Here is a 26,365-nt window from a genome sequence, read left to right on the forward strand (position 1 = left end):
TGGCCCCGCGTTCATCTTGCAGGAGAATGTGGGGCAGAAGATTTAAAAAGCTGTGTGACGGGGGAAGGGTACCCCGATCACCTTACCCCCAGGCTTCTCCAGCAAGCCTTCTCAGATTCCCTGTAGGGGCCTGTACGGTGAGCTTCAAGGGAGGTTTTCCCCAAACCGGCATTAAACGGACACGTGTTCCAGCTGGAGGAGGGGCCCTTGGATGGAGGGCAAGGGGACCCCGGAGGGTGAAGGCAAAGCACGCGCTCCCTCGCCCTGCCCAGGAGGGCCACTGCCTCCCTCATTCCCGGGGGCCAGCAGAGCTGCCCGAAGCTCTGACAAGTGGGGGTGCCGGCGGGGTGCACCCTGGGAACCCGAGGGCCCGAGGCTGTTCCTGCAAAAAACTGAAGAGGGAGAGCACAGGGGGGAACCCAAGTTAAGCGAGGCCACGTGATGGGCCCAGCCCCGCCAGGGCCGAGGTGTCGCCGACGTCGCCGGCCTCTGCGCTCTGCGGGGCGCGCAGCAGAAGGGGCAGGAGGACCCTGGCGACCTCCTCCTCCTCCCGCCCCGGGGCGGCCCCACCCTCGGGGCCTCCGAGCCGCGCGGCCAAATAACCTTGTCCTCCTTCCCCAGGCGGGGAACCCGAGGCATCCGCAGGCAACGCCGCGTGCCCCGCCCGGGGGAAGTTCCCTCGTGCAACCCGAGGCCGCACCTCGTCCCGGCCTCAGCCCGGTCCAGGCACCGCTCCGCCCCCGCCAAGTGCATTGTCAACGCGGCCGAAGGGGCGAACTCAGGACCGCGCGAGGGCGGCCGGGGACGGCGCAAGGGCAGGGGGCGCCCCGCCCCGCCCCAGACGCCCCAGACGCCCCCGAGACGCCCCCAACGCAGCCCGGGGCGGAGGAGGCTCGCGGGTCCGCGGCCGCGAGGGGGCGGGGGGCCCGGGGGGGGGGGAACGGGGGGCGGGGGCCCGGGCCCTCCCCCAACGCCCCGGGGCCGCGGGCCGCCCGCCGAGCGCGGGGCCGGGAACTTCTGGCCGCGCCGCGCGGACCCCGCCGCCCCCGTCCCCGCCCCCTTCCCCGTCCCCGTCCCCGTCCCCGTCCCCGTCCCAGTCCCCTTCCCCCGCCCCGGGCGCCCGGCGGGGGGCGGCTCCCGCGTCCCTTTCTTCGCCTCGCCGCGCCGCGCCGCGCCGCGCCGCGCCCGGGGCGCGACCCCCGAGGCGGCGGCGGCTGCCACTCACCATATTACAGATGGAGGCGATGTTTCGGACAGTCATTAGTCTAAAGGTTGCAGCGATCCCGCACCGCCATCTTTATAAGGTGAAAACAGGGCTGTCCATGGTGGCGCGGCGGCGAGGCCGGGCGGCGGGAGGCGGCCTGGGGCCGGCGGGCGGCGGGCTGGAAGCGGGAGGCCGGCGGGGAGGGCGGCGGAGGAGGAGGGGGCGGGGGCGGGGCGGGGGCGGGGCGGGGCGGCGGGAGGCGGGGATGGCGGAGCGAGGGAGCCTGGGCCGCGGCCGGCGGCGCGGGGAGGAGGGGCGGCCCGAGCGCGCCCGCCGCCTGCAGCCCGCGCCCCGAGCGCCCCCGCCCGAGCGCCCCGAGAGCCCTCGCCGCGTGCAGCAGGCGCCCCGAGCGCACCCCGAGCGCCCCTACCCCGGCCCCCCCGCCGCACCCCGAGCGCCCCGAGAGCCCTCGCCGCGTACAGCGAGCACCCCGAGCGCCCCTACCCCCGGCGCCCCCCGCCGCACCCCGAGCGCCCCTACCCCGAGCGCCCCTACCTCGAGCGCCCCCGCCGCGCCCCGAGCGCCCCCGCCCGAGAGCCCCGAGAGCCCCCGCCGCGTGCAGCAGGCGCCCCGAGAGCACCCCGAGCGCCCCTACCCCCAGAGCCCCCCGCCGCACCTCCGCCCCGAGGTCCCCAGCGCACCCCGAGCGCCCCCGCCCCAAGCGCCCCGTGCGCCCCCCGCCGCAGCCCGAGCGCCCCTACCCCGAGGCCCCGAGCGCCCCCCGCCCCCCTTCTCCGCGCCGCGTTATGTCCCGCTCCCCCGCTTCGGGCTGCCGCGGGGGGCCAGGCCCTCGGCCGCGTGGCCGCCGCAGCCGCGCCCCGCAGGTGCCCCGGGTCGACCCCGAGGCGGCGGGGGCCCGCGGGTAACCGGGGACCGCCCGGGGCGCCGGGCGCCTGCAGGGGTCGCGCGGGCTGCGGGGCGGGGCCGGGGCGGGGACCCAGCCTCTTCGTTCCCGCCGCCCGGCCCGCAGCAGCCCCGGGATCCCCGCGGGGTGCGCGCCCGGCGTCCGACCTTCCGGCGGGGACCCGCGGAGCGAGCCGGGTCGGGCCAGCCCGGGAAGGGGCGCCGCGAGGGGAGGGGATGGGGTCTGCGCGGAGGGGAGGCCAGCGACGCGCTCCGGCTCGGGCTCGGGCAGCGAGTGGCCGCAGCAGGTGCGAAAGAGCCGTCCGCGTCCTGGGGGAGCACTAGACGCGGGCCAAGGAGCAATTGCAACCCACGCAGACCGGGAACCCAACTTTTCCGCATCTCAAAAGGGGCCTCTCTCTCTCGGGGACCCAGCCTCATGAGGCTTGGAGAAGGGGGTGCTCTTGGTTCATGCACATTTCCTGCAGAAAAGGTCGTGGCTTAAAGCGTGAAGCCCCACGGTTGAGCCCATTTGGCCCACTCCGAATGTGAAACAGTTGTACAAAGTTGCACTTCAGTGCTTCCTTTCCTTTTTTTCTTTTTCTTTTTTTTTTAAGATTTTATTTACTTATTCACGGGAGACCCACAGCGACAGAGGCAGAGACACAGGCAGAAGGAGAAGCAGGTGTCTTGCCAGGAGCCTGTCGCAGGACTCGATCCCACGACCTGGGATCACACGACCTGAGCCAAAGGCAGATGCTCAACGACTGAGCTGAGCTCCCCCCCCCCCCCCCCCCCCCCCCCCCCCCCCCCCCCGCCTCCAGGCTCAGGGTAGTGCTTTCAACAGAAAAGTTCTGCGAGGGGGAACCCGCAATCATTCTTAAACCACCGATACATTAATGACAAACTAAATTAGAGGATAAACTGATAATTTGAAGCTTTTTTTTCTGACATACTGGGAAAATATCACACTCCCTAGCCTCCATTATTTACGAAGTGTTACTGGTGTCAGGTACTGCAGGCCATTGATTGCCGAGAACTTCAGACCTGGGGTGTAGAGGAAAGACAACTGCTGAGTGAAGTTCTCTGGGAACTTGTTGTTGGCTCTATATATGCCAGTGCGTGTAAGGAATAATATTTTGGGGATCCCTGGGTGGCGCAGCGGTTTGGCGCCTGCCTTTGGCCCAGGGCACGATCCTGGAGACCCGAGATCGAATCCCACGTCAGGCTCCCTATATGGAGCCTGCTTCTCCCTCTGCCTGTGTCTCTGCCTCTCCCTCTCTCTCTGTGTGTGTGACTATCATGAATAAATAAATAAAATCTTTAAAAAAAAAAAAAAAGGAATAATATTCTGGCTTCTGTTAAGTTGTTCAGCCATCATCTTATTCCCAAAAACATAGTGATGATAATAGTTAACTACGATTTCTTATCATTTTCAGTCATGATGTTCTTTACATTCATGACCCTCAATCACTTCAGATGATTATTATGTCTTTTGCAGATGAATAAAATAGGGATTAGAGGGTTAGGTGTCCTACCTCCACGGTGTTACAAATGCAGTGGGAGAGCACCATGGGAGAGTGGAGGACAGCAAGATACCCAGTATGGCCGGTTGGGTAAGAGGCCTAGAGAGGTTTTAAGACTTGAAGAAAATCACAAAACAGGTTCAGGAGCAAACGTGAGTCTAAAACCCAGGCCTCACGACTCAATTTCACAGACATTCCATTCGAAAGGCATTAATCCAATGCCTTAAATGATAGGGAAATTTTATACCGTAATAGAGTTCAGTATTTCTGCCAATATTGGCACAGTGGCTTGAAAGTCCAGGGGATTGAGAACACCACTGACATAATGGAAATAGAACATCATCTGATTACTGAGTGCTATATCAGCACGTTCAGAGGATCTTTTGCATGCCTTCTAACAGCCTATGGCCTAAAACCGAAGTGTTCAATATAGACGAACATCCAGATTGAAATGCAGGCAGTGAATTACATACACAACAAATCAATGAACACAGATCTTGTCAGACTCATGAATAATTAAATACATTTTTACACTAACACAAGGTTAGTATTCACACAGGTCTAAATTGGAAAAAGCATCAGTCAAAGAAGAATCCTAACCTCAGCCTCACTGAGACTCACTCAGCCTCCTTCCTTATTTGAAGGAAATAACAGGTGAAGTCATAAAAATGTTGAAAAGTTAACAAGAGAGCTTGGAGGCAAGTATTTCACATATACAGGCCTGCTGGTATAAAGGTATAGAGTCAAAACTGAGAAGGGTAGGCAAAGGGAAGGATGGGATACAGGCTAGCACCAAACGGTCTAAATAAATTTGAGGGAGGCAGTCACTCCAGGTGGCATGCCCCTTGCTCCCCAAAGTGTGGTCCATGAGCCAGGGGCATTGGCCTCACCTGGGAGGCTGTTAGAAGCGCAGACTCTTTAAGTTCCCACCCCAGGCCTGCTAAACTAGACTCCGCGTACGCAGCGTGAGGAGCACTGCCAACCCCTAGTGGTGGCATTCTCCGTTTTTGCCTGCCCAGTTTCCAGATTCGATTTGGGGGGAAGCTTCTCGTTTTCAGAACCTATGGTTCAAGTATGGCTGACCCTGTTCTCCGGGTCCAGAGCAAGGCACCAGATCCAGGCCTGGCCAATGGGAGCCCCTCTCCTGGCCCAGCCACCGTGGTTGGTTCAACAAGGTGAATGTATTATAAGCTGAGCCCATGAGAGTCCACGCGGGGCCTTTAGAGAAACAAGTGCTCTCCTTCCTGAGTTCCCTGAAGTGATAGGATGAAATCTGGAGCTTCCCTATTTCCATGGCCCGAGATTGAAGCCAACATAGAAAAGTGGAACTGAGGAATGGGTGAGAGATCCTAACAGCATCATTTATCTACTAGCTGCTAGATCTATATTCTGCACTTTTCAGCAACTCAAGCCCGTAGAGTCCTGGTTTTCTCTGGCCAGTTCAAATGGAGTGTCTGCTACTCGCAATTGAAGGAATCTTAATAACCAGCGTCTCCCTGCCCCCCCCAAAAAAATTAATGAGGTTCGGTCTGAACCCATGATGTTTCCTTTTCCTGTCTTCTCCACAAACTAGACCAATATTTCAAGGTCTCCCTTCAGATTTGCGTCCTCCATGAGGCCTTTCAGATTGCTTCCCCCCCGGCGCACCACCACTACCAGTGAGCCACTATATCCACGTGGTTCCATGCTCTCCCCTCTGTTGCTGCCAGTTTGTCTCTCCCACTCCCATTCCTCCTCTTTGCGTGGTCCACGCTACTCAGCCCTCAGACAAACCAAGAAAACTTGAGATGCCCTTATTATATGTTCTTGTAGCGCCTTCCTCTCTCCTCCGCACCCCCCTTTATGGACTTTATATTTGGAACTATGTCTCTGCCAAATAGCACACTTCATGGAGGGAGGTGAGTGGATGGTTGTCAAAATGAACCCTGGATCCATACTGCCTGGACCGGCTGTGTGACCTTGGGCAAGTCTCTTAACCTCTCTGTGCTGCGATTTCTGTCTCCGTAATAGGAAGAGAGTAAGAGTACCCCTCGTGGAATGCGACTGCACTAATTTATGTAAAGTACTGAGAACATGCCTGGCGCATACTAGCCACTGTATAGAATAGCTGCCATTATTATGCCTCTGATTATTTGATTAGTGTCCGATTCCCAAGCCTGGTCAGACACGAAGAGACTGAGAGGCAGTCCTGTTTCCACTCACCATTTTACACCTAGAGAAACACACAGTTCCTCATCCATAAGAGGAGCCAAGAGAGTGAACATTAAATTTCTGGACAATTGCCTCTCTCCAAGTGGCCTGGAAGCTCCTGGAGGGAAAGAAGCTTGTCTTGTGCATGTGTAAAAAAAAATCTCATCCGGTCCCAGGCACCGTGCCTGGCACATTCTTTCCTTTCCTTTTTTTTCCTCATTGCCAAATAGGTTATTGCAGCTCATTTGATATGCAAATGCTAGTAAACATTTGGCTGTCCAAGGGGAAAATATTTTGCTGGCTGTAGAGTTTGCAACCAGAGTGGTTTCTGTGGATTATATTCCAATTCTGTGAGGAACTTTATGGCAGCCTTTTCTCCTTTTCAGCGTGCGTCGGACACCTGTCTACTAAGGACATACCTTGCACCAGGAGCTGTGCGAGCAGCTGGCGATCCTAGGATAGAAGAAGGCGGTCCCGGGGTTTGTACTGCTCGATTTCTAATGCAGTGTTCATTGGCATTGTTTACGGATATTTTTGCTACTTTTTTGCATGCAATTAGTAGAACATAAGGATAAGCTAACTTTGGAGTGAACATCAAATTAGAGTTCCTACAAGAGGGAGGCTACATGGAAGATCATGAGTGTGTTTAGGGGTGGGTAAGACTCCCTAAGCCTTCGGAACAATGTGCTTATTTTGAAGTGCCAATTGAAATGCCATGGACAGGTTTTTAAGCCAGGCTGGAACATGATTAGGTTGTTATTTGCTTCTACATTTTGGTGAACTGAGAGAGAGCTGGCTCCCAGTTCTGGGGAAAGAAGGTTGAAGGAGCAAAAGCCCTCCTTGTGAGGCCAGTTAGAAACCTGCGGGGAAAGAGTCCCAGAGTTGTCGGCAGCCCGGGTTTACTTCAGAAGCAGCAGTGGGAAAACAGGAGTGGACAGACCGGAGGCCTTTTCTGGAGATAGTCAAGCTGCATTTGGTGATTGATAAGGATGAATCAAAGAGGAGTCCCGGATTTCCGACTGGAATGAAAAAAAAATGTTTTTGTGCGTGTGTGTGTTTTGTTTTTTTCAGGGAGGGGACAAGGGACAGAGGGAGAAGAAGAGAGAGAATCTTAAACAGGCTCCAGGCCCAGCGCAGAGCCCCAGGTGGGCCTCGATCTCCCAACCCTGGGATCATGACCTGAGCCCAAATCAAGAGTTGGATGCTTAATGGACTGAGCCACCCAGGTGCCCCAAGAATGTCACTTTTTACCATAGGGAATGCTGAAGGAGAAGGTTCAGGTGTAGATGGTTGGAAAGAAGCAAGATTAGTTTCAGAGGTGTTGTGCTTCAGATAACCATGAAAAACCTGGATAGTTACATCAAGTACAAATCTGGGACTCAGAAGAAATGTCTGGATTGGAGCTACATCTGGACGTAATTAATATATAGGAGATAACGCAGGCCATACAGTTATGGATGAAATTGTCTAGGGAGTGTGTAGAGTGAGAATAGACCAGGGGAGAGCCATGAGGAGCTCCAGCATGGAAGGATCCAGTGGGGGGAGAAAGAGGATCCAGAGAAAACGAATGCAAAGCTTCTAAAGTGGTAGAGGAAAAGCCAACCAACGGGCAACACTGCAAAAGCCAAAGAGTATTTCAAGAGGGAGGGAGTAGTCAAATGGATCAGATGAAGCCAAGAGATCAAAGAAGATAAACAATAGTAGTAACAACGTTCAATTCTTGAGCAAGGCTGTAAGATGTATTTAACCCTTCTGACACCCTTTGGGGAAGGCAATAACCATAATCCCCATTTTAGAGAAAACTGAGGCTCAGAAAGTGTTAAGGGATCTGACCCCGATTCCTGTACGTGTCGTCTCAGGGGTCCTCGACTTCTCTCAAGGGTGGTCTGCAGAGGATGGTTAGGATGGACCACCCGTTGGTAAGCGAAAGGGGAGTGAGAAGACAGAGTAAAGGTATTTGGCTTTGAAGGGAGAGAGATGGGGTGTTAGGGGGTCAAAGAGCTCAAGTACCTTTAATGTACCAGGCTTTGTGGTTTGCAAGCACCTGCCTAATCTGGCCGTGCCCCACCTCTCCCAAACCCTCACCCAAAGAAGGCCATCGTTCCCATTTCCTGCTTCCGGGTCCTCAGGCTCAGTGACTCCCCTGAACCCACCCTCAGCCAATTCTTCTTCCTTCTCTTTTCAGTCCCCTCATTCCTCAAAAGTCAGTTCGAACCTGACCCCTGGAGGACGTCTTCTCAGTCTCGTCTTCCTTGGCAAGTTTTGATCAAAGGTCACCTTCTGAATGTCTCCAGAAACCTCAAATCCCTGGCACAATGCCACCCACACAACAGAAGGCTCTCTGTTGGCAGGAACATTATTTTACCGGAAACTCTTGGCTCGCCAGATGAGAACCATTTTACTCACCATCCTGCTTTCCCGGTGGTTTTCTCTTTTCTCCAAGATCTGATCTGAAGCCTGTAGAAATGAGAGCCTTTGAGGCTAAGGAGGAGGCGGGGCCTGGAAGCCAAGTGAGCCGTAAGGAAGTTGAAGCGAGCGAGTCTCCCTTAGAGATGAGATTTTCTAGAGAGAGATTTGGCAATAAAATAGAGATCTCAGCAGCTTAAGGGGGGCAACAGAATCCGGAGAAAGGTTTGATCATATTATTTGTCCCTTTTATCATGATTAGCAGCGTGGTGAGACCCTGAGTATGTTTGTCGTCCAAAAATGAGGGGCTAGTGAACGTAGCAGGGAGGCTTGATGAAGGTTGCTGTTAGGAGGGTAGAGGGACAGGTCAGCAGCCCTAGAGCTTTGGAAAGGAAAAAGTCCATCCGTTAGGTTGAGAGAATTAACATGAAATAGCCTCCATCTTCTCAGTAAAGCAGGCAGGAAGGAAGAGAAGCTCCAAGGTCACTCCTTGGGTCACCCCATAGGTTTTGACTGCTTTGTTCAGCACTATATCCCTCAGAAGAGTAAGACACCTAGTAGGTGCTCAATAAATACTTGTTGAATGGGGGATTTGATTGAAACTGTTTGAAAGAAGATGGGAAGATCTCCAAGCATAGACTCGGTAGGTAAGGTGAATAGCTGTTCTATAGCCTGATCAGACCCAGAGCGGGTTTCATTGGGGGCATTTACATTCCTTCCATGCCCATAAGCACTGTTTTCAATAAAGGGAACAGATGTAGGTCTTGTTGCCAAATGATACCCTCATGCCCTGGCAGCCCATGTGTGGTCATCTCCAAAGCTTTAATAAACCCCGTCGCCGCCTGGTGGGAGGGCAGGGTTTCACATGTGGCTCTTGGGATGAGTTGTCCTTTGGGGCAGTACCTGTAATTAATTCTCCTCTTTGGTCCTGCCCTTCTAGAAAGCTGGCAACCCTTGAAAACAAGCTACGACCATCCCGAGCTCTCTCACTGTTCAGCGTTGGCCCCAGTGAGGGGGTTAAGGCTGTATTCTTCTATTTCTTCTTGGAAAATGAAGTCAGGCCAGATTAAGGTTGCCACTGACAAGGCCATGTGAGCAGCATCCTCCTGGTGGTGGCCGCAATGCTCTGTACCTTGTAAAGCTCTGTGCGCATCCTATCCTTCACTTACCATCAGGATGATCCCAAAGCGGTAAGCTGTTAGCAACCGACTGGCTTAGAAAGCTGTAGTCATTGATTAAGCCTTTCAAGATTTGCGTGAACTTAGGCAAATGGATTCAAGAGTTTCAGGAGTATTACTTAATTCAAAGAATTACGAACGGCTTATGCTGTTTTGTTGGTGTCCTGGTTCAATTGGAACCTTTGTAAAAGATACTGCAGGTGCTTTCATTTTAGGCACGCTGTACCCATTGCTGTGTGAACATTTGTTAAAAAAAAATGACAATTCCAGCTAGCTTACTTTTACTTTTATATTTTTTTATTATCCTAAGGAGAGGGGTTAATTATGAGTCGTTTGGCCAAAGTCAGTGTTAAACAATAATGAGTTTCAGCAGCAGCTACGCCTGATTCCTATGGATTATTAGAACTCTTTAAAGAGCTATTATTTTGACAAAGCACAAAGCATCAAACTTTTCTGTTTTTTAATCTTTTTAATTAAAACATACATTAGGAAGGCGCATACGTCTTAAGTGAATGGTCACAAAGCGGATACACCTGTGCACCCACCACCCAGGTAAAGGACTAGAACATGACCAGCATCCCTGAAGCCCTTCCCCAGGCCTCTCCAGGTCCCTGACCTCTCTTCCCCAAGGGTAAGACCTATCATGACTTCTAACACAGTAGCTTAGTTTTGCCAGAGTCTCTTGTTTGTGTGTGTGTGTTATATAACCTTTTTTTTTTCTCCCCTGGTTTCTTTTGCTCAGTATTACATTTGTGAGATTCAGTCATGTTACTCAGAAAAGCTGTGGCTCATTGGTTTTTGTTACGGTATAGTATCCCATCATCTGAAAGAGCCAACAATCTGTTTACAAATTCAAAACTGGCAGATACTTTGTTTTTTTCCTAGCCTGGAGCTATTACCAAAAATACTCCTGTGAGCATTCTTGTCTGTGCTCTTTGGGGTACACATGCACACATTTCTGCATGTGATGACAGTCATAGAGCATGCACGTGTTCAGTCTGGGGAGATAATGCCAAACACGTTTGTGTCAAATGGTCATACTCACCGACCCTCCCACTGCCAGAGTGTCAGGTCCCTTTGCTCCACCTCCTCCCCATCCCTAGCATTATCTTTTTAACTTTAGCCATTTTGGTGAGTATGTTTATGTATAAATATATATTTTATAATTGTGTGTATATATTTATATAGTCGTATATAATATAGTTGTATATATATGTGTGTGTGTGTATGTAGCTATATTTCATTGAGGTATTAGGGTACTGTATTTTTTTTTCAAAATTTTACTTATTTATTTGAGAGAGAGAGAGAACTAGTGGGGGAGAGCGGTAGAGGAAGAGAGAGAGAGAGAGAGAGAGAGGGAGAGAGGAAGCAGACTCCCCACTGACTAGGGAGCCTGATGTGGGGCTCGACCTCAGGACCTGGAGATCATGACCTGAGCTGAAGGCAGACACTTAACTGACTGAGCCCCCCAGGTGCCAGAGTACTGTATTTTAATAAACAACTAATTTTGTTTCCTTTAGTAGCAGAACAGGGAAAATCATCTATGATTTCATAAGGATCATTAAAATCTTTTTGGTAATGAGTGCACATCATCCTGTTTCCTTCTAGGCCCATCTCAGTGATCAATCCATGTCCCAACTGACAACAATATTGAGGTGTGACACATCCATCAGAACCATCTAGCAAACAGAAGGATTCTTCTGTGTCTTTGAAACAGAACAAGGGAAATAGTCGATTACTATAAACAATAACAGAAAAACAACCAAATTTTTAAAAAACGAAGCATAAACAGTAGAATAACTGAATATTACAGTTAGATTTATGTAACTCAACCAACCCAAAGCCAAGAGAGGTTAAATGATTAAGACCCAGATCAATTGCAGAGCCAGAAGTAGAATTCAAATCCCCACCCTCTTACCCTTTAGGATACCCAAATTTTTAGTCAATGGTCTTTCTGTAATCTGAAATGTCTTTAAATTTAATTTCCCAAAATTCAGAATAATTTCATAAATGCACTAAGTTAACCATGAAAAAGACCACTATGTCTTGTGTTTAAAAAAAAAAAAAAAAGATTTTATTTATTTACTTTACAGAGAGAGATCGTGCACACAGGGATGGTGGTGGGTAGGGGCAGGGAGAGAGGGTGAAGCCGACTCCTCATCCCAGGACCCTGAGATGATGACCTGAGCAGAAGGCAGATGCCTGACAGAGCCACCCAGGCATTCCCCACTATGTCTTGTTAAAGAACAAAGTTAAACTGAGTAAATTGAAAGATCAAATTGACTTTATTTAAGACCCAAAAGTCAGCAGCATCCCATCTAACAAATAGAGTATTCCAAGGAATTGAACCCAGTAGAAAGCTTTGAGAGTCGGAAGAGGATGGGATAAGAAAGTTAACTAGCAGAAGAAAAGAAAGGATGGTTTCAGGCAAGGTCACCTTCCCTTAAGGGCAAGGGCAGGGGGTCTTATGCAGATTACTTCACTGGAGCTGGTCAGGAAATTCCAGACTGATGAGTTTAAAACGGAGAGAGAAAAAAAAAAAAAGAGAGAGGCTCAAAGTGCAATTAGGTTAGCCGGGAAGTCTTGGAGCAACTCCATTTGGGGCCTGTTGTTTCTTTTTTAACAGTTCCCACCCCTCTTGGTCAAACTCTCAGCCTGAGATGTGATCAAAATTGAAGGCATTAGCACCATCTCAGCTCCTGCTCTAGTTCTCACAGCTTTCATTCATCCTGGGTTTTGCTGACTCTCTGTGGTACTCACAGGTCATGACTTCAGGCTCACAGTTTTTCAGTTGGTCATTGTCTTTGTTCCCTTTTTGTCATTCCAGTCTTCGAGAGAGATCATTTACATAGTGGTTAGTGCTGCAAACATGTATTTAAAGCTCTCGGGAGAATACAGCACACCAGGGAGATTATTGTAACTATAAGCAGCATAATTCCCAACATTTGAAGCATACTTCAGAGCCATGGTCCCTAAGAACAAACCAATCAAAGAATGACCCCATTGACCAAGTCACCCTTTTTAAGCTAAGTAGTTTGCTGAGTAATCTCACAGAACTGAGTTGCAGCTTCCCCAGAAGTGTTAATCCAGGTACAGCTGGTTCAGTTGGCTACAACACAGACACCTCCTTACTCAGAACAGCTTTGGCCCGAGAGTCTAAGGATCTTTGCTGGGTAGCTAGTGTCTTAGCAACAGAATTCTGCAGTGTCTCCAAGAGTTAAGGAGAGGTTTCGAATCATATTCTCATTTGTATTTATTCCTAAACTGGGGGGCAGTCAGGGTTTTAGCATGTATAGGGAGAGAATCTCCAAACCTGAAATAAAAAATCATTTTAAGTGCCTTACAAAGATGGGTGCTGCTGGTGTGCTCTCTTAATAAATGGGGACAGATCTGGTCTAGATGATCACGGGAACCTAGGGTTCAAATGTCCTAAGATTCACATAGGTAAATTGTCTAATTGGGTACATACTTCTAAGTGGGGAGCAGAGAGGAGGGCGCGTTCAAGCATAATTTGCATTGACATTGGGATTCCAAGAGAAATTGGTCCCAGGGAGGATTCTTTGCATCATGACAAATCTAGCAATCTGAGAGCTAATCCCCACCCCCTTAGCAATGGCCTGAGGGATACAAGCGTGGGCATTCTCTCTCCAGGCCAATGCCAGAGTGAAGAAAAGAAAAAGGAGATAGGGCTTCATGTCTAGTTAAAGTATGAAATCTTGATCCAGTGTCTTGAGTGAAGGCAGTCTACTTGGATGTCAGCTACTTCTCTTCCTTGTCAATTCAATTTGTAGGTCTGCCCAGGGCCAGATGTCAGGTGGAGACTTCTTTATCAGTGAGACAAGTACTGATTGTCTATAGAGACTCAGGGTGTTCTAGATTTGCAGTAGAGTGTGGTCAGGAGTACTTGGTAAAGTCCCTTCCAATGAGGCAAAATAAGGCTGTCTTCCTCTGAGGACACTCCCAGAATACCGAGTTACCAGGCTCTAGACCGTGCCCAACAGGATCCTTTGAAATAGGATCCAGAAAAGCTTCTTTAATCTCTTGGTAATATGCTTAAGCATAAGACATAAGCATAAGACTTACTGTAGCTGGTCATACTGGCATGAAAGTTGTATAACTTCAGCAGAAGGTTCTATACCAGTAGACGTGGATCTTTCCGCAATTATCTTGTGTACAGTGACTTTCCCAAAACGGAGTACTGTGAATAGTCAGCAAGACCAAAGACAATACTGTCAGCCATGGATATCTGTGGTCTCTGCAAGTTTAGACATTTTTAAGTTTAAAAATCTCGTTAGTTCCCTCAACCTTGCCTGATGATTGAGGGTGATAGGGACACTGGTAATCCACATGAGGTTTGCAAAGTGTTCGTTAAGGCTCGTATGATTTGGGGCATCTGGGTGGCTCAGTGAGCTAAGCATCTGCCTTCAGCTCAGGTCATGATCTCTAGGTCCTGGGATGGAGCCCCGCATCAGGCTTCCTGCTCAGCCGGGGGTCTATCCCTCTGCCCCTCCCCACCACTCATTCTTGCTCTCTCAGATCAATAAATTTGCTCTCTCAAATCAATAAATAAAATCTTAAAAAAAAAAAAGAAAAAGGCTCATGACTAGCCTAGTGAAGTGGGTACCTTGATCACTGGAGAATGTGGAAGGTATACCCCAAATGGGAAACTCATTTTCCAACAGATTCTTTGCCACTGTGAGGGCATCAGCCTCGTGGCAGGGGATGGCTTCAGCACACCTGGAAAACCCACACATGATAACAAAAATATATTGCTAACCCATACTAAGTAGCAGTTGAATGAAGCCCGGCTGCAGGCATTCAAAGGATCCAGAGGGAGGAGGTTCTGAGGCTTCTCTGGACAAAAGTATTTTCCCAGGATCATGGCTATGGCAGGTCAGACGTGGCTGGTAGACTGTTTTTGCAATTTTATAGAAGCATCCCTACCAATATCTATTTATAATTTGGGTTATCTTAAGTGCCCTGCGGGGGGCGGGGTGGGGTGTGAAGGAATATGAAAACCTAAAAATGGAGTTAGGTGTAGGTCCAACTGTTGTTTAATTTCAATGTTCACCCATCTTCATTTCTCTGATTCAGGAGCAGACTGTTGCCATGTTACAAGGACATCGGGATCGCAAACATTAGGCAACAAGGAGCTTCTGCTTTTTTGCAGAAGCAGAATGGACTTTGTCCACACATGCCACAATCTACAGATGCTGTTGCCCCTGCCTTGGCATGAGAGCCAGCTGGGATGTTCCCTGGTCCTCCGTGCTCTCAGGGTGAGCCTCAGTTTTGATGACAGCAATTTCAGAAGTTAGGAGAATAGCAGAATAGCAGTAAGAAGACCCATTTACTTGTTGCCCAGTTTTGATTGGGGTCCCAGAGGGTGCAAGAAATCCCCTTTGTCTCCACAACATTCCAAAATCACAGATGACTCCAAAGGCATCCTAGCTATCCATATCAATATGAGCAGTAAGTTCTTCTGATAACTGGCATGCTCAGGTCAAGCATGGAGCTCTCCACTGATTGGGTGGATTTAGCTTGTGAGAGCTTTCCCCTTTCCAGCAGGTCATACTGAGTAAGGACAGCACAAGCAGCCTGAAAATGTCCTTTTTCACCTCTACTGTATGGTCCCATCAACAAGCCAGAAGAGATCAGGATTAGTTAGAGGGGTATCTCCTAAGTCAGGATGACGTGTCATGAAATGGGACTCCCTGCCTCAGCCCTGGGGCTCACCTTCATCATGTAGAGGTAGTAACAGAGCTAGATCAAGGGTGCTGCAACATTTAGGTGGTGAAAGCAGATGGATCGAAGGAAGTTAGTCTACCTGCAGAGAAATGTAGTCATTTCAGAGTGAAGACGACTTTGAACAAAGTGTGAAGTTTCCAAGTAAACCCCATTTCCTAGGGTCAGATATGCAGATGCTTCCGCTCACTCCACAGCTGTGGCTCTAGCTTGAAGACAGCTGCGACAGGCACAAGCAACTGACTCACACTGTGCTGTCAGCGGCAGGTGGGTGACCACGTTTGTGCGTGAGCATTCCCAGGGCTTGGTTACCCCCTCCCTGCACAGATAAGGTGAAAGGTTTCAAATACTTAGGTGGCCCTGAGGTGGGTGGCTCTTAAGGCACCTGTTTCTGTCTTCTAAAAATCTGCTCTTGTTTGTCTTTCCCTTTTTTTTTTTAAAGATTTTATTTATTTATTCATGAGAGACACAGAGAAAGAGAGGCAGAGACACAGGCAGAGGGAGAAGCAGGCTCCATGCAGAAAGCCCGATGCGGGACTTGATCCCAGGTCTCCAGAATCACACCCTGGGCTGAAGGTGGCACCAAACCGCTGAGCCACCCGGGCTGCCCTTGTTTGTCCTTCTAAGCATAGGGCTCAGGGACTGAGATTTTAGTAAGTTTACAGAGTGGGGAAGTTAATGGAGAATAATTAGGAACCCCCATAGTCTGCAATAAATGCACAAAGCTGTCACTCACTTGTAGGTCTCAAGAAATTCCTGAATTAGCTTAATTCTTTTTGGAGACAGCTGAATTGCTTCAGAGCTTAGCTCATGACTTAGGTACTGCACAATGTCCAGAGATCGTTGTAATTTTGCCTTAGAGACTTGGCGTCCCTTTTCAGCTGTTACAGCAAACAAAGGACCCCTCTTTTGTGATAAGCACGGCAAAAGTTCATCTACATAATTATGAAAGGTTCGGTTTCCCATGGAACTGGAGGGGACTAACATCTCCGTGAAGTCACTTGAGAGAAATAAGAGGCGGCCTTGGTGACTCCTCGAGGTTTAACTATCTAGGTACAGTATCAATCATTTCAGATAAAGGCAAATAGATACTGGCTGCTGAAGTCCCCAGGGATGCTTAAAAAAAAAAAAAATAAAGTCCAAACAGAGGTACCCACCAGTGACCTGTGCATCAGATAGAACTTGTGACCTAAGGATGTTTGGGTTTAGAATGACTGGGGAACCAGGAATAACCATCTTATTCATAGCTCTCTAATCCTAACAAACTGCCCTCCCTATCCATTAGGTTTCAGGATTGACATCGCCTCCCACATGGTGAGCCCCTGGGCAGTAAGGTCTTCTATGTCTGCTGTTGAGGCCATGTATGGCCTCAGGCTGGAAGGGACCTTGAGGTAATGTAGGGAGTTTACTTATATCTGTCCTAATCTTTATGGGTCCTGTGCTTCTTATTCTTCCAATGTAAATAGTCATGGGAGCCCACAGATTTTCGGGCTCCTCCAATTAAATAAATTTTGCTGGACTTCTCCCTCTTCTGTGCCAAGGACAGAGTATAAGGAACCTGAAAGATCAGGTTTAGGTTGGTCAGGAAATTCTCAGGTGAACACTCCACTGGCGGCAAGGTGTGTTAGCCCTTTTAATCTAGGAGGGAGATCCCTACCTAAGAGATTGACAGGAACTGATTGACACAACAAAAAGGAATGTTTTTCAGTAAGAGGCCTGAGTCATTCGTACTCGTAGAGATAAAAATTGTCTCTGAATTTTAACAGACGCCCCACCCTACCCCCAACTCTGGAAACCTCCTTTTTACTTAAGTGTTTGTCATCTTGAGGGTGGGGTTTAAGGCAGAGTGTAACTCCAGTATCTATTACAGTTTGCCAAGGTTTCTCATTAATCTTAACTTTGGTTTTTCCTTGGCAACTTAAGGGAATTTCTGATAATAGTTTTGCAGAGCAGCCTCCAGAATCTCTTCAACTGTGTGAAGGGCTCTCCTCTGAAGGTCACTATGAGGCCACCGGAGAAGAATTTGCATAGGACCTTTGAGGACAAGCTCTTTTCCAGTGCCCCAGTGGATTACAGCTGCGACCTTGATCTTTGGACCAGCTTGATCATTATCCAGCCAGCGTCTGGATAATGGACCCTACCTAGCAAGGTGCAGTGGGGGAGGCCCAGGTGTTGTTTTGGGTCTCTGGCCTTGGAGTTGTAAAGCTAATAGCTTGGCAGATTTTTGTTTGCAATCTTACTCCAGGGTCCTTTGAAAATGCTCAGCTGTAGTCATGAGTTCAGTCAGACTGGTGGCCTCCCATCCTACTTTCTGCCTTTGTATTGATCCACTAATCTCAGCAGATAATCCATATACAAAGAGGGCAGCCAGAGCAGACTGGGTGACCTTATTTATTGCATGGAACCCCAAATGCCATAGAGAAAGGACTACAAACAGCCTTTAAAGTCTGCCCGAGAGTCATCTCTTTTTGTTTGTAAGTTCATATAATAGACCAATAAAGACGAGCAGGGAAGACTCTAGAAGTGGCTTATAAAAATTTGGCTGTGGGGCACCTGAGTGGCTCAGTCTGGTTAAGCACGTGCCTTTGGCTCAGGTCATGATCCTGGAGTCCTGGGATCGAGCCCCATGTCAGGGCTTCCTGCTAGCGGGAAGTCTGCTTCTCCCTCTGCCCCTCCCTCTGCTTGTGTTCTCTCTCTCTCAAATAAATAAATAAAATATTTTTTTTTTAAATGGTTCAGCTGCTATTTTCTGAGCTTTTGCTGGTCCCTGAGTTGTTGAAGGCCGAGGATCTCGAATATCATCTTTGGGGTTTTGCATCCACTTTTGGACTTCACCAGGTCACACCAACATCTGTACAAGCCGATATAGGGTACCCGGGGGTCACAGACCCTGATGATGACTCGAAATTCTTCAAAAAATTTTTGGATTCCTCCCTAGATTTCGAGCATCCTTTGATTCTGGTGTTTAGTTCTGTCTTTAACCAAGGCATGAAGGGTACCTGAGAAGTTCCACCTGCAACCTCAAAGTTTTATTTTAAAAGGAAACTGTCTCATGGTCTTAGAATAGAAGGGCAGTTCAGTCAGACCATTAGTAAAATACAGGTGGTGCTCGGATAAGAAGGATCAGGGGAGCAGTAGGAGTCATGTCAGTCTTATTTTTTGTTGTTGTTTACCTCATATATTTTTAACCTTTTTTTAAAAAAATATTTTATTTAATCATGAGAGACACAGAAAGAGGCAGAGACACAGGCAGAGGGAGAAGCAGGCTCCATGCTGGGAGCCTGATGTGGGACTTGATCCCAAGACCCCAGGATCATGCTCTGGGCCAAAGGCAGACACGCTCAACCACTGAGCCACCGAGGTGCCTCCTTTAACGTTTTAAAAGATTTTATTCATTTGAGAGAGAGTGCATGTGCGTGTGCGCGCACGCGCGTGCACACACACACACACACACACACACACGAGTGGGGGAAGGACAAAGGGAGAAACAGGCTCCCCACCAACCAAGGAGCCAGATGTGGGACTGGATCCCTGGACTCTGGAATCATGACCTGAGCTAAAGGCAAATGCTCAACCAACTGAGCCCCCCAGGTGCCCCTCTTTAATTTTTTTCTTAGGATTTTGTGACAAGTCTTTTCATGAAGCTACTTTGGAATCTAAAAGCCTTTGGAAAGCTGCCGCCTACCAATTAAAATAGGCATCCCACTCTGTGTGTCCAGCTTGGGATCCCTTGCTCTCAAGTGTGTTTCTTAAATGAGCAATCTTCTCTAACCAGAACATTCCCTATAATGGCCATTTTAATTCTAGATTATCTTTTGTACGTTTCTGCCATTTTGCTAGATATGTGCAGTTTCTGAGACTATTGTTCTTAAACATACTATTAGCAGGTGTGCCAAAGGTGGTGCGCTCAACTCTTTGGGTATATAAAGGATCCCATTTCTTAATTTAGCTAGGTCTTTGCATTTCCTGGAGCCACACTAATACCAAGGAGGGCCTGGGAGTCTTCTTGAGGTGGCACATGCTCTAACAACCTTTAAATGCTTGCCCTGTGGCCCACCAACTTTTTTGACTTGAGATTCCCATTAGCAACTACCCCTTTATGTAATACTCACCTGAGGCCTCCCACTACACCCAGTCTAGCCCAAATTGGACCCAGTCTGGCCCTGGACCCATCCAACTTTGGTTAGTAACCACCAACACTGTATGGAATCTGGGATTGGGGGAAAGATTTGAACCAGCAGACCCCAAAGAACGGCGGGCTGATTCCAAGCAGCTACCACCAGCAGTTCTCGGTGTGGAATCTGGGGATAGAACCAAGGGCTGGGGTTTCCAGTCAAATAGGAAACTGTGGAAAGTCAACTAACTCAGGATCCCAAAGCAAAGATAAAGGAGCTCAGAACTGAGAACTTACCAACAGCCCTTGGAAACAGGACAAGGACATAAAGGGTTCACGGGTGCGGCGCCTATATTTCTCGTTCTCAAAGCTGCCAGTTTTCTTCAATTCCACTACTGCCATCAAATCTGCTAAAGAACAAAACTTCAATTGAGTAAATTAAAGCATCTAATTGAATTTACTCAGTGTTTCACAAACATCCCATAGAAGGATGTTCCAGGGGACTGTAGGAAATGGAGTGTTTAGTTATGTACAACCCTAGTTGTACAAGCAGGACAAGAGTTATTTGCAAAAGAAAAGAAAAAAAAAAAAAAGGATTGTTTCAGACAAGGTGACCTTCCCTTGGGGGGAAGTGCAGGGGTCTTAAGCAGATTACCTCCCTAGTGCTCCTCAGGAAATTCCAGACTGATGAATTTAAAATTCCATTCATAGGAGAGGCCCAAACTGCAGTAGGTATAAGGTATTAAGTCTTTGTGGGGCTTAACGTAAGTGACTCCCTTTTGGATCTGTTGTTTCTTTTGAACAGTCCATATGCTGCAATTATATAGCCATGCTTTTTCTCTCTGACTAATTAGAAGACAACTTGACACTAAAATCTAATCCCAGCAGAACATGTTATCTGGCTATCACTCTTCAGAAAGACAAAAGCATTCTGCCTAAATTCCCACTACCTTCTTTTCCCACTACCTTCCTTTTTTTTTTTTTTTAATTCTTTATTTATTCATGAGAGACACAGAGAAAGAGGCAGAGACATAGGTCAGGGGGAGAAGCAGGCTCCCTGCAAGGAGCCTGATGTAGGACTCAATCCCAGGACCCTGGGATCACTACCTGAGCGGAAGGCAGATGCTCAACCACTGAGCCACCCAGGCTCCCACTACCCTCCCACTACCTTCCTAAGGCAAGTCAAGCCTTAAGAGTTTTAATAAAGCCATCCACATAAATACTCAGCTCTGTTTTCCTATGAGGAGTCAAGAAGGGGGGCTAGCTCCATAATGTGATAGCTTTCTTGTAGGAAGATGTCACTACCGACCCATAATCAATAGAGCGTGAACTTTGAGTTATGGCTCTGCACTGATCCACATGCATTCATCCAGAGTTTCTAGGTGACGAAGGATACCTAACTAAACTTCTAGCCTCTGGCTAGTGACCAGAATATAGCTAACTTATCCCTGTAAGGTTTATGGTGTGAGTCTCTGCTAATGGCATCAGCACACTGGCTATAGAGTCTAATTTTCACTCATCTTGATCTGGGAAATATAAATTCTCTTCTGTTTCATTGTGGGATTAATTTACAGTACTTTATCCCCTAAATCAAACATCCCCAAAACGGTGGCATTTGCAATCTGCAATCTGCAAAAAATTCAATTGACACATATGCAAGTTTGTTTCTTCTTTCCAACAGCTGTATTTCCCGCCCCGCCGTGTGTCAATGCATTTGACCATGCTATTTAAATTTAATAAATTTAATAAGTAAAGGCAAATGAAATTACAGAAACGGATCATCATTTTTATGGAAAACCAACTAAACAAATGTTTGGCTTAAAATGTCAGGCCATCATGGAACTTTAATAAAATACTCAAAGTAAATTCCCTAGAGGAGATGAACAATTCAAAAATAGAAAGTTTGAGAAAAGTGCTGATTGATACTTAAAGTACAAATGGCACTCCATGTCCTAATGGATGAGGAACCGTGTTACCCAGTCAGAGGACACCAATCATGCAATGGGAGTCTCTGGGGCCCAGTGAGAAGCAGCTGTGTGGGATCTGAGACCATGGATGTGAACAACACTGGTCCTTGGGAGTCTACGGGAGAAATTAGTTCAATGTCATGTAGAATGAGACTGTACAGGACTTAGGGTTGTAAAAGTTTTCCAGAATCCTAATAACGGAGTAGTTGGAACCTAGATTGTCTCAACCACAGGATAGCACTGCAGAGAGGCCAGCACTGTATGGCACTGCTCTTGTCTGTTGGGCCTCTCTTGAAGGATCTCGCTTATCCCCCCTCCCTTCTCTTGTATTATCAGTGGTTAATCTTATGCTCTTATTTTGGAGTAACTGCTTAGATATGTACCCACTTGATGCTTTGTCCCCAAGCTCTGATGAGGTGGTCCCAAAAGGCTATTTATTCCTTTTTTTTTTCTCTAAGATTTTATTTATTTATTCATGAGAGACACAGAGAGGGAGAGATACAGGCAGAGGAGAAGCAGGCTCCCTGCAAGGAGCCCAATGTGGCCTCGATCCCGGATCTCGGGATCATGCCCTAAGCCGAAGGCAGACATTCAACCGCTGAGCCACTTAGGCATCCCAAGTTGTCCTTTTTTAGAAGATTTTATTTATTTTTCTGAAAGAGAGAGAACACATAAGCAAGGGGAGAAGGAGGAGAAGCAGACTCCACACTGAGCATAGGGCCCAATGAGGGGCTCAGTGGGCTCACTGAGATCATGATCTGAGCAGAAGTCAGATGCTTAACCGACTGAGCCACCCAGGCTCCCCCCAGGGAAAGTTGTTCTTTACAGAAGTCCAACTAATAAATGCAGAAGAAATGATTTTTAAAGAATTTCTGATTACTATTTTATAGCTACTTATGGGATAAAGAGTATAAGGAATGAACCTAAGTGGAAGTTAAAGACATTTGATAAAGGATGATGGCTAACTTTGTAACAGAGGGATCACATGGACACCACCCAGACCCACTAAGGAAGCCTAAAAAATGGCACGAGTGTATCATTATATGCCTCACGATGCCTCATACTAGGAAGTATGAAGTTTTCTTGCCCCCAGAATTCAATTCATCTTATCAAGCCAGTTTATAGGGGGAAAAAAAAAAGTTAAATGACACCAAAGGGAAACAAGACAAATCCAGAATGTAGGTCATTTTCCAGGGAAGGTTTGGCGCCTGCCTTTGGCTCAGGGCACGATCCTGGAGACCCGGGATCGAATCCCACGTCGGGCTCCCAGTGCATGGAGCCTGCTTCTCCCTCTGCCTGTGTCTCTGCCTCTCTCTCTGTGTGTGACTATCGTAAAAAAAAAAAAAAAAAAAAAAAAAAAAAAAAAAAAAAAATTTGTAGGTCATTTTCCAGGACAAATGACCCAGTTTCTATAACAAATCAGTGGTCAGGTAAGGAAGAGGATTGTTATAGAATAAAAGAGACTTAAAGACATAACCAAATGGATCATGTTTGGATTCTGAATAGAAGAAGCTAACCTTGGGGTCTGGGGGTGGCTCAGTTGGTCCAGCAACTGACTCTTGATTTGGCTTAGGTCATGATCTCAGAGTGGAGAAATCCAGTCCCCTGTCTATGATGGGTGTGGACAGCTTTAGATTCTCTCTTCCTCTGCTCCTCCCACCACACTCCTCTCTCCTCTCTTAAAAAAAAAAAAAGCTAACCATAAAAAGACTACTCTCAGACAATTGGGGAAGTCTGAGTATGGACCTGGTATCAGACGATAAAGAAAAATATTGCTAGGTGTGGTAGTAGCATAGTTATATTCAAAAATATTTTTATTGATTAGAAATGCATACTGAAATTTTTACAAGTTAAATGACACAATGTCTGGAATTTCCCTGAAAATGCTTGAGCAAAACTCAATACACGTAGGTGGATGAAATGAGACTGGCAAAAAAAAAAAAAAAAAAGAAAGGCTAATTGCTGAAGTTTGAGGTTGAGTATGTGGAGTTTACAATATTCTCCTTACTTGGGGATATGCCTGAAATTTTCCACAATAAAAGTTTTTTAAAAAATACCTTTTGCCATAGGCACTTACTCCTTAGGCTAAGAAGAAGCTGAAGTTATTATTACTTGGGAATTAATATTCCTTTATAATGAGAACTCCCCTATAAACACCCCTGGAAGGGCATTTGAAAATCAAAACTCGGTTTTCAGTTCCAGAAGTCCATTTTTTTTTTCCACTCATGGCCCTAAAAGGCACCAGTTGGTTTTTCCTCAGCCACATTACTCTCTTCTGTAATAGCTTAATGAGACGCACAGAGTAAATGGAACTCCATTTGCTGCTTTGGCTGCTTGAGAACCATTAAAAGACCCTTAAAAGCATCACTCATGTATTAAGTGAAAGAAAACTCATCATTAAATTAAGGGAAAACAACTCTTCCCACTCAGGAGTTTTTGGTGTTGTAAAGTACCCTAGGTAATCAAACGTGTTCAAGCAAAAATGGTTGTGCTTTGTTGTAGCGTATTTCCAGAGCACAAGGAGAGCTCCCTTAGAATATCCACAATGTACTCTCCTCTTCGTCAATGAAAAAAGAATGGCTTCAGATTAAGAATTAAAATTTCCTGAATCAAAAAGTACTCTAATTAATGATCTGGGCACACTTATACATTTTGAGCTCAATACTGTAAAGATCTGTGCAGTCCTTTAATTTGGCTCTTACTGCCTTTACAGCTAAATTTGGCAGCTTCACTCAAACTCTAGGGTGGCTAATTAACACCCACAACACAATTCTCTCAGCCAGGATTCCTTCAAAAGCCTATCTCCAACCCACCAGACATCAGCTAGGATGTTAACCTAGGCTGTTTTGAGTAATTCTATAATACATCCAACTTTATTGTTAAAAAATCCTAGCCAATGACCCACCATTGGTCTTTTGGCTTTCCTGTGCAATGTCAAGTGCCACTGAGGTCAAGTTCTAAGGACACCTAGCAGAGTTTCTCACAATGTGTTCTGGGAATACCCTCAGCAGAATCAGCTGGTGTGTTAAAAATACAGATTGCTGGGCTCCCTCTCAAGCCTACTAAGTCGGACTATCTGCTGATGAGGCCTAGGTTTCTGCACCTCAAGCAAGAGTGCCAGGTGGTTCGTCCATACACAATTTGACAACCAAGTTTTCAGAAATAGGAGTTTCTCTCAAGTCTACTAGAAAAACAGGATAGAGCTGACAAGTGAACCAGCATCAGGAGGAAAACAGTCGGCCAGCATGTGGAACACTCTGTAAGACAACTGGCCCGGTTTCTTCAATGGCATATCCATCAACTAACTGATTGATAAATTTGAAAAGGCAGTATATCCAATCAACACAATATTATTCAGCCATCAAAAGGAATGAAGGAGTCCAGCCCTGCATAGCACTACTCTTGTCCATTGGGCCTTAAAAACATTATGCTAAGAAAAAAAAGCCAGACACCAAAGACCACATGTTGTGTAATTCCATTTAAATGAAATGTCCTAAATAGGCAAATCCATAGAGATAGAAAGTAGATTTGTGGTTTCCAGAAGATAATGGGGAGCAGGGAAGGGGAGTGGCTGCTAATGGAGTGATGAAAATGTTCTGGAATTAGATAACAGTGATGGTAGCCCCAGTCTACGCATATACTATAACCCACTGAATTGTGTACCCTAAAAGGGAGAATTTTATGGTATCTCAGTTGTATCTCAAACATTATAAATAGAAGAGTTGAAGTTAACAAAGTTAAAGTTATGTCAGGACTCACAGATCGAAGGCCACCCCAGTGTCCTGGCCCTCGTCATGAATCAAAACCTAGGTCAACCTGTATGTACAGGAAGCACCTGTCACAGAAACCTTACCCCCAACACACACTCAACAGACACCCACTGCTTGTGAGGTGAGGCACTGTACTCCCCCAATCCATGAATGTTTTCCCTTGAATAGAGGGCATCAAACTTGTTACTAAATTTTGGGGTTTAGTCGTTTGACAAAGATGGGGAAAAAAAAAAGAGGGCATTTTTTTTCTTGACTAAAAGAGGCTTAAAAGAAATGGGAAATATAACCAAATACAGTGAGCCGACTTTGTTTGGATCAACATTGTCTGTCCAAAACAGACAATTTTAGGCAATGGGAGAAGTTGAATATAGATTGGAATTATTGTTTATTTTCTTAGCAATCATACTGGCATTGTTAGGTATGATTATGCCTTTTCTTTTGAGATGAATACTGAAATATTTAGGGGTGAAATAACATGATATCTGGGGTTTCTTTAAAATAATTTGACAAAATAGTCTGTAAAATGAATGTCTTTGGTTGATACTTGTGGGCTGAAAAATAAATACACAGGGATATGTTGAATTTTATCTTTGTGCATAGCTGGATATTTTCATGATAAAAAATTGAGAATAAAGGAACTCGGGCTTTCTAGAGTATCTTCATTTGTTTTGATTCCAGAAATTTCAGTTGTATGCTTACACACTACAAGTGTTAGGATGAGATTGAAGGGCAAATAGTAGAGGTAGGTCATTAGTTTTAAGCTTTTCAGTAGGAAAAGGCCAGAGGGAGAATTTTGAATACCTTCCTTGAATTCAGTGAAATGAAATGGACAAAATAGAAAGGCACTGGGCCCAAGGTTCCTCGGTCATTTTAAAAAAGAAAAAAAACAACAACAACAAAAAAAAACTATTCTAAGTCTGTCCTCAAAAGCCTCTTGAAGTTCTGAGAGGATGAAATTATTGTTAACTAAATATGCAGTTGATACCTTAAGCAACAAATTAATTTCACAGAAAAATACGTTTGTGTCTAATGTATGGGGCTCAACAGTTTATTGTGCAGGACTTCCTATGGTGACCTGTTGTTGCTTCAGAACTGGATTTTACTCTTAAAATCTTACTAGAGACATTTACTTGCCTTAAGATCTGCTGCTGGACACACACACACACATATATAACTTAATATTAAATAAGTATTAAGTTAGTTAATACTTAATATTAGTTAATACTTAGTTGTTTAATACTTAATATTAAATAAGTATTACATAATATTAAATAAACAAATATATGTGTGTATAACTATATCTATAACTTCACGAAGACTCTTTGGCCAGGGAATTCACCCCAATTATCACCTCTTTCTTTTTTT

At 46.8% G+C, this 26,365-nt stretch overlaps 1 protein-coding gene and 1 long non-coding RNA gene across 10 annotated transcripts in view; one reads left to right on the top strand and one right to left on the bottom strand.

Annotated features, from left to right (window-relative positions):
- The window catches only part of USP46 (ubiquitin specific peptidase 46), a 93,104-nt gene that overhangs the window by 58,290 nt on the left and 8,449 nt on the right, over window positions 1-26,365 (bottom strand). For 2 of the 5 annotated variants that reach the window (XM_025435498.3, XM_025435500.3), the window contains exon 2: window positions 19,561-19,670. In XM_025435498.3, the coding sequence (XP_025291283.1) occupies window positions 19,561-19,665 (105 nt within the window). In that variant the 5' untranslated portion in view covers window positions 19,666-19,670. Of the gene's footprint in view, window positions 1-1,225; window positions 1,391-15,140; window positions 15,238-19,560; window positions 19,674-26,365 lie in introns of those variants that run through there. The other 3 variants (XM_025435499.3, XM_025435503.3, XM_025435501.3) reach the window with 3 other exon arrangements.
- LOC112652098 (uncharacterized) lies at window positions 1,168-25,587 on the top strand. 5 transcript variants are annotated; one of them, XR_003131248.3, is made up of 8 exons: window positions 1,168-1,304; window positions 6,210-6,302; window positions 6,895-6,968; window positions 8,009-9,419; window positions 9,897-10,038; window positions 14,502-14,683; window positions 16,435-16,540; window positions 17,090-17,874. It is a non-coding gene; the product is annotated as an uncharacterized LOC112652098 (long non-coding RNA). The 5 variants fall into 5 exon arrangements; XR_007401678.1 differs by having other exon boundaries at window positions 14,502-16,540; window positions 17,090-25,587; XR_004809325.2 differs by having other exon boundaries at window positions 15,312-17,874.

Source organism: Canis lupus, chromosome 13, assembly GCF_003254725.2.
Source record: "Canis lupus dingo isolate Sandy chromosome 13, ASM325472v2, whole genome shotgun sequence".
NCBI lineage: Eukaryota > Metazoa > Chordata > Mammalia > Carnivora > Canidae > Canis > Canis lupus.